We start from the raw sequence: 8,130 nt of genomic DNA, 5'->3' as shown, positions 1-8,130 counted from the left end.
ATTTCTTCTCCGATATTTGGGTTTTGTTTGGCCAACTTCATCTATTTATCTTGTAATGGGAAGAGGTGCTTTGTGATGTGTTCGATCTTACGGTGCTTGATCCCAGTGACAGAAAGGGAAACAACACGTATGTATCGTTGCTATTAAGGATGACAGGATGGGGTCTATTTCTACATAAATAGATCTTGTCTACATCATTTCATCGTTCTTATTGCATTACTCTGTTTTTCCATGAACTTAATACACTATAGGTGTCGTGGTTGATATGAAAGAAGGCAATATTAAATTTCAGTTTCCACTAAGAAAGGGTATGGAACACTTCCCTAGAACAAGAATTAGGCCACCATATGAATCAATCATGAGGGCATCTTATGGATCTACAACCAAAGACGACAGAACTTAGATCCTACGCGTTATGCCTAGCTAGGGGCGTAAAACGATAGCGCTTGTTGGGAGGCAACCCAACTTGTATCTTTTTGCCTTTTGGTTTCCTTGCTGTTTTAAATAAAATACACAATTATACCTCTGGTTAGATGTGTTTTTGTGGTTTAAATTAGTGTTTGTGCCAAGCAAGGCCTTTGGGATGATTTGGGTGAAAGTTGCTTTGATCTTGCTGAAAAACAGAAACTTTTGCGCTCACGAAGTTATTTTCATTTTTATAAAAAGAGTGATTTTGAGTTGATTCTTTTTGCAGAAGATTAAAATAAACAAATTATTTACGTCGTCCTAATTTTTCAGAATTTTTGGAGTTACAGAAGTATTCGAAGTAGTCAGATTGCTATAGACTGTTCTGTTTTTGTCAGATTCTGTTTTCTTTGCGTTGTGTGCTTGTTTTGATGATTCTATGGTTTTATTTGATGAGTTTTTGCCATAGAAAAGTTGGAATACAGTAGATATAATGCAAAAATAAAATATGAATAGTTTTGCAACAGTACTTATAGTAGTGGTTTGCTTTCTTATACTAATGGATCCCACGAGGGTATTGTTGAGTTTTGTGTGATTGAAGTTTTCAAGTTTTGAGTGATCTTATGATGGATGAAGGAATAAGGATTAGCAAAAGCCTAAGCTTGGGGATGTCCGAGGCATCTCAAGATAATAATCAAGAAGTAGCAAGCAACTAAGTTTGGGGATGCCCCGAATGGCATCCCCTCTTTCTTCAACCATTGGTACTTTACATGAAACTATATTTTTATTTGTCATTGCCTAAAAAGAAAACTCAGGTTTTGGTCACCCCACCAAATACGTCAGTCAGTCAACTCTGGACCCAAACAGAGAAGATCCCACCCACCTTCCCGTTCCATTCTCCCTCTCTCGCAAGACTGGACAACTGCAGTCTTCCCTTCCCCTCACTACAACACTCGTCTCGAATCCTCAAATGCCAACCAAAACCCGAGGGCAGGAGCACCACATAGCCATGGTCGCCGAGAAACCCGAACCCTAGGGGAGTCCCTTTTGCCTATTGCTCCAACCGGCCAAGATCAGCAGGGAGCCAACTGAATCAAGAGAAAAGGCCGAGGATCGCCGGCCATGGGGGACAGGAAGAGGTACTGTTCCTGCTCCTCTACCCACGGCTTCTCGAGGCCGCTACCGCTCTTCTCCTTCTTCACCTTCTTGTGCCTCCATGTGTCCGCCGCCGCCGGCAACCCGCGCCTTCCTCTAAACAGCACGCAGGAATCCATCATGAGGGATCTCTGGCGCTATGTGGGCTCAGCCGGGTGGAACACAACCGTCTCCAATCCATGCCTATGGAGAGGAATCGGCTGCTCCCCTTCTAACTCTAGTTCCTTCTCGGTGGTTACTGAAGTCGATTTATCTGGCTGCTCCATATCCAACCCCACGCTCTTTGCCTCCTTATGCTCTCTCGACACCTTACAGTCCCTCGATCTCTCCAAGAATTACTTCGCCGATTTGACGGACCATTTCTCTCGTTGCCCCATGACTGCCGGGTTGCGGGTGCTGAATTTCAGCAGCAACCGTCTGGTCGGGCGACTAAGCGATCTCTCGGATTTCTCTCGACTTGAGGTTCTTGATCTCTCCTTCAATTCCTTCACTGGAACTGTGACCACCCAATTGAGTGTTATGCCTAGGTTGAGGAGCCTGAACCTCAGCTCCAATCATTTGGTTGGTGCTGTCCCTCTAAGAATGGCTAGCTCTATGGAGGAGTTAGTGTTGTCTCGTAATAGTTTCAATGATTCAATTCCAAGCAGCCTGTTCAGTTATTCAAACCTCACCCTGTTGGATCTTAGTCAGAACAGTCTCACTGGTGATGTCGTTGATGGGTTCCGGAAGCTGCCCAAGCTCAGGACCTTAATCCTTTCTGGTAATAACCTGACTGGAACAATACCGGCGAGCTTGTCGAATGTCGCGACGCTCACTCGGTTTGCGGCTAATCAGAACAATTTTACTGGTTCTATCCCCAGCGGTATTACAAAGCATGTGAAGATGTTGGATTTGAGTTACAATGGTCTGAGTGGGGAGATACCCTCTGATCTCCTCGCTTCTGTAGGATTGGAGACTGTTGATCTCTCCAGCAATTACCTTCAAGGACCAATTCCTAGGAACTTATCTTCAAACCTCTACCGCTTGAGGCTTGGTGGTAACAAGCTCAATGGGACCATCCCGGACACCATCGATGATGCCTTGGCCTTGGCTTATCTTGAGTTGGACAACAATCACTTGATGGGAAATATCTCTTCAGAGCTTGGAAGATGCAGGAACTTGTCCTTGTTGAATCTGGCATCGAACAATCTTCAGGGGCAAGTGCCTGATGCAATCAGTAACCTTGACAAGCTGGTAGTTCTGAAGCTTCAAATGAACAATCTCAGGGGACCTATCCCAAGTACATTTTCTGATTTAACAAATCTGAGCACTTTGAATCTTAGTCTGAATTCATTCACTGGAGAGATACCAATGGGAATTTTCAACCTTCCAAAGCTTTCCAACTTGAATTTTCAAGGGAACAAGATCAGCGGTGCCATTCCAGTTTCAGTCAGTTCATTGCCGTCTCTGATTGAACTCAATCTGGCAAATAATTCCCTCACTGGTACCATCCCAAAAATGCCGACCAGCTTGAGCGCAGTTCTCAATCTTAGTCACAACCATCTCAGTGGATCTATTCCTTCAAATATTGGTGTTTTAAAAGATTTAGAGATCCTTGACCTTTCATACAACAACTTGTCTGGTCCAGTGCCATCCTCACTTGAGGGTCTGCAGAGCTTGACACATTTGGTGCTATCTCATAATCACCTATCTGGGTCCCTTCCTGCATTTCGTTCAAGTGTGACTGTTGATAGCAGTGGAAATCCTGAGCTTACAGATGACAGGGAAAACAGTAATGACGCTCCTACTAGTGGGAAGACAAGGACACATAGTGTTGTGATTATTGTTGCTATTGTCAGTTCTCTTGTTGGACTGTGCTTGCTGGCTGCTATTATTATGCTCGCATTGTCCAAGAGGATTTATCGTGTGGAAGACGAAGGACCATCAACTGAAGTTGGTGTGTGTCAAGTCATTGACGGCCATTTCATAACAATGAGCAGTGTGCACACCTCTGGAATTGACTTTACGTATGCAATGAAAGCAGTCTCCAATCCCAACAACATATTCCTGAAGACAAGATTCTGCACCTACTACAAGGCCATGATGCCAAATGGATCAATCTACTCTGTGAAAAAGCTTGATTGGAGTGACAAGATATTCCAGGTTGGTAGCCAAGAGAAATTTGGCCATGAGCTTGAGGTACTTGGCAAGCTAAGCAATTCCAGTGTCATGGTGCCATTGGCTTATGTCTTGACAGAAGACAATGCGTACCTCCTCTATGAGCATGTGTACAAGGGCACGGTGTTCGACTTACTGCATGATGGAAGGTCACATGTTCTGGACTGGACATCACGGTATAGCATTGCTTTGGGGGTGGCCGAAGGGCTGACCTTTCTTCATGGGCGCACTCAGCCGGTTCTGCTTCTTGATCTGTCGACGAGGACTATCCACTTGAAGTCAACGAATGAGCCTCAGATTGGAGACATTGAGCTTTACAAAATTATCGATCCTTCTAAAAGTAGTGGGAGCCTTTCAACCATTGCTGGCACAGTTGGCTATATTCCACCAGGTAAAACACGTATCCTCATATTCTGATTCAGTTTGAGCAGCTATAGTCAACTTGTTGATTTTTTTGAGAAATGAATATTTTCTGCTATTTTTCATTTACAAACACTTCATGTCATATGTTTCTTGTTTGTAGAAATTTCTCTTAATGTGCTTGACTGCAAATATGCGTGGATATTAGCTCCAAATTCCATCTTCCCCATTGTTCAACACTTGAAGTATCATCTTGTTTCCTGAAGTGTTCCAATGGAATGCTTCCTCTTTCACTCGCTTAATTTAGACACTCAAGCCCATGCTTTATAGTGTTATGTTGAAAGCTGCCATCCAAACTAAAGGGTCTCAACAGGGCAAATAATAGTTCAAACAGATAACTGCTCTGAGGCAAACTAGCTTCTCAACCGGTGCCCAAGCCCCCATGACAATCTTGCGATTTTTGGTTCAGTTATTTCAGTAATTCAGAAAAGTTCATATGTACTAACACCAAATATCACCGAATTTTTATTGCAGAGTATGCATACACTATGAGGTTGACGATGGCCGGGAATGTTTATAGCTTTGGAGTCATTTTACTGGAGCTCTTAACAGGGAAACCATCTGTCAGTGATGGCATGGAGCTAGCCAAGTGGGCTCTCAGTCTTTCAGCTAGGCCTGAGCAAAGGGAGCAGGTCCTTGACACCAGGGTCTCAAGAACTTCACTTGGTGTTCACAGCCAGATGCTGTCAGTCCTCAATGTTGCGCTCTCCTGTGTTACTTTCTCTCCCGATGCTCGGCCGAAGATGCGCAACGTCTTGAGGCTGCTCGCCAACGCAAAGTGAATGTGAATCAAAAGAAAACAGTTGGTTTTGGTAGGTTAGATAAGTTCTGGATGGAGTCTGACATTTTCTTTGTTTGTGGATGTCGGTATACAGGTGATTATTGTATAGTGCCATAGTCTATGGTAGGTTATGAGTTGGTGACGAGTTTGAATTGTTAAGTGTATATTTTTTGGACTGAACGATCTCTGGTCTTTAAACATCACAGTGATGGTTATTAGCAAACCTGACTGCATTGTTTTTCTGGTTAATTCGTAGTACTTTGAATTGGTAATGGGCAGTTCAACTAAAAACTCTACAAATCACTAAATAAAACCATGTTGTCTGAACACTTCTTCACTTTGTGTGTTCTGTGACATCTCTATGATCTATTATTTCAGTATTTTGGACAATTTTGGATTTGTTGTTGTGATCGTGGGCACTCAAGTAACTAGAGGATGCCCCATGCATTGCGGCGGAAATTGGTTAATTTTGGGTTGATAGTATGAGAACCAAAATTAAAAATACATATTACCTATTATATTTGACTATATTTTTTTTTTGAACAAGGGCAGGGTCCAAAAGGACCCCAGACTTTATTTGATATTACAATACCGTAGTACAAGCCAGAACAACAGGACACACAACAAACTGAAAATTACAAAGCAGTCCCTGAAATATGCAGAAAGGACCCCAAAGATCTGAAGAGGAACGCAATCAGGTCCAAGCCACTCCCGATCGACTCCAAACTCGCCGGCTCCGGGGACATCACCACTTGGTCCGACGAGTTCTTCACCGCAGCAAGCCATGAACATCGATCTAGAGTAGCACTGCCTCCCATATAGCTTCAAGGCTAGGAGGAAGAGGTTTGGCCGCCCTTCGGCCAGAGGATTCGGTGGCGCGGCGGCGCTGCAAGCCGGCTGTCCGCCGGGAGCGCCAAAGCTCAAGCACCATCGATGATTTGCTCTGGAACCGGTCGCAAGAACAGTCTTCATACCAGTCCCTGTCGACTTGACCACCACCATGGTGACTGCCGTCGGCGAGGGCAAGCGAAGGGGATTCCTGCATACCAGGGGAGACATCGAGCTTATTTCCGAGCATTCCAGCGCGCCTGCTTCCAGCAACAGCGAGCCAACCGCCACCACCAACAAGAGCATCGCCAGGAACCACCGAACGCGGCTCGGGCGCGCCGACAGCAAAATCCTCATCGGCATGACGCTAATCTCCGGCACTAGGCCAAACTCCTCTAAGGAAAAACTAGAACTACACCTACTAGATACTATAGAGCACCGCGCACCTCCCCCATCACCTCTCCAACCGGCGTCGCCGGCGGCGAAGATCCGGGATCGGGCCGGGCCTGAGCTGCTTTTGTTTTCGCCTCTCCCAAACAGTACCGAGGAAAGGAGAAGGAACGAGAATTATATTTGACTATATAGTTGTACATATTTATTGTACATATTTATTGAACATAAGTAGAATACTTGATTGGAAAATATTTTTTCATCTATAGTTGAATATTATGGTGGGTCTTTTTTCATGTATGATTACATGTTAAGGTGGGTCTTGAGGGAGTCCTGGATTATGGGGTCCCCGGGCATCCGGGCCATGTGACATGGGCCGGATTGATGGGCCGTGAAGATACAAGATAGAAGGCCTTCCCTTGTGTCCGGATGGGACTCTCCTTTGCGTGGATGGCAAGCTTGGCGACCGGACGTGTAGTTTACTTTCTCTGTAAACCGACTTTGTACAACCCTAGGCTCCTTCGGTGTCTATATAAACTGAAGGGTTTAGTCCATAGAGGCTATCACAAATCATATATGCTAGACATCTAGGGTTTAGCCATTATGATCTCGAGGTAGATCAACTCTTGTAACCCCTATACTCTTCAAAGTCAATCAAGCAGGAAGTAGGGTGTTACCTCCATTAAGAGGGTCCGAACCTGGGTAACCATCGTGTCCCTTGTCTCCTGTTACCTTCGATCCTCAGACGCACAGTTGGGACCCCCCTACCCGAAATCAGCCGGTTTTGACACCGACATTGGTGCTTTCATTGAGAGTTCCACGGTGCCGTCAACAGAAGGTTTAATGGCTCGTTCGATCATCTACAACGATGCCGTTTCGGGGGAGACTTTCCTCCCTGGTCAAATTTTCGTATTCGACGGCTTCGCGTTGCGTGCCAACTCGATTGGCCACCTTGAACAGATCAACAACTACGCCCCTGGTCACCAGATTAGTTTTAGAAATCTGAATTATGTCGCTGATATCCGAGGAGACTTGATCTTCGAAGGGTTCACGGCCCCGACCACCACTCTGGCCTTAGATCCGGAGCAAACTACCAGGTCCGAGGATGGGAGTTTAGAGCCCACCGGACTCTCTGCAATTATGGAGCTTGCTATCGGAGATCTGGAGGGGACTGCGTTATCGGCAAGCCTGAAGTCGGACCGGGCTCCCCCTTCAAGGGAAAGCCGGATTCACCCCGGGATACCACCTGCGAACTCCCGAGGTCCACGTCAGATGAGCGTAGCCAGGGGGCTCCTGCCCTGCCTAGCTCCATGGACTCTCGCTCCCCCGTCCAAACCTCGCTCTTAAACAAGGCTTTGGACCTAATGCGACCCCTCGCCATTACAGAGGAATCACTTCCAAATTATGCCCAGCCCGGACTAGGGGCTGAGAGTAGGGAATTTTACGTCCCACCCACCACCCACTTTATAGCCATTGTCGAAGACCTAATCGACATGCTAGATTACGAATCCGAAGACATCGACGGTATGGACCATGATGCCGAAGATAAACAAGGCCAAGACCCGCCGTTTACAGGGCGCTGGACGGCCACCTCCTCATACGATGTGTATATGATGGACAGACCTAAAGAGAATGACGACGAAGGCAGGAAGGATCCAATCGAGGACAAGCCCATTGAGGCACCACCGAAACATCGACGTCAGCGACGCCGCTCTAAATCATCTCGCGCAAAGGAAAGCAACACCGGCACCGGAGACACTGATACTCCAGGTGATGCCGAAGACCCCGAGGACCCCACCGAACCCGCATCCGAACATGACGATCGGGAAGAGGAGCAAGTTAACCCCGATGATCTGGACGGGAAGGAGGAGTCGGAAGATAGTAATTATATGCCAATCTTTGAGGATGAGGTAAGCCTCGGCAACGAAGACTTCATTGTGCCAGAGGAACCCCTCGAGCAAGAACGCTTTAAGCGACAGCTAATCGCAACTGCG

General features: G+C 46.2%; 1 protein-coding gene across 1 annotated transcript; it reads left to right on the top strand.

Moving 5' to 3' along the window:
• Positions 1 to 1,264: 1,264 nt before the first annotated feature.
• Positions 1,265 to 5,141, top strand: LOC119308097 (leucine-rich repeat receptor-like tyrosine-protein kinase PXC3). Its single transcript, XM_037584208.1, has 2 exons — positions 1,265 to 4,108; positions 4,612 to 5,141. Exons 1-2 carry the CDS (start codon positions 1,528 to 1,530, stop codon positions 4,917 to 4,919), a joined length of 2,889 nt encoding a protein of 962 aa, XP_037440105.1. The 5' UTR covers positions 1,265 to 1,527; the 3' UTR covers positions 4,920 to 5,141.
• Positions 5,142 to 8,130: the final 2,989 nt, after the last annotated feature.

The sequence above is a fragment of the Triticum dicoccoides genome, chromosome 5B (assembly GCF_002162155.2).
Source record: "Triticum dicoccoides isolate Atlit2015 ecotype Zavitan chromosome 5B, WEW_v2.0, whole genome shotgun sequence".
NCBI lineage: Eukaryota > Viridiplantae > Streptophyta > Magnoliopsida > Poales > Poaceae > Triticum > Triticum dicoccoides.
Note: the sequence above shows the minus strand (reverse complement) of the source record. Positions and strands in the feature narration are given on the sequence as shown.

What these genes read in the sequence shown, in the direction of transcription:
- LOC119308097 (XM_037584208.1), top strand. Translation starts at nt 1,528, where the DNA reads ATGGGGGACAGGAAGAGGTACTGTTCCTGCTCCTCTACCCACGGCTTC. An exon ending in AGTTGGCTATATTCCACCAG is followed by an intron (nt 4,109 to 4,611) that starts GTAAAACACGTA and finishes TTTTTATTGCAG; the next exon opens with AGTATGCATACACTATGAGG.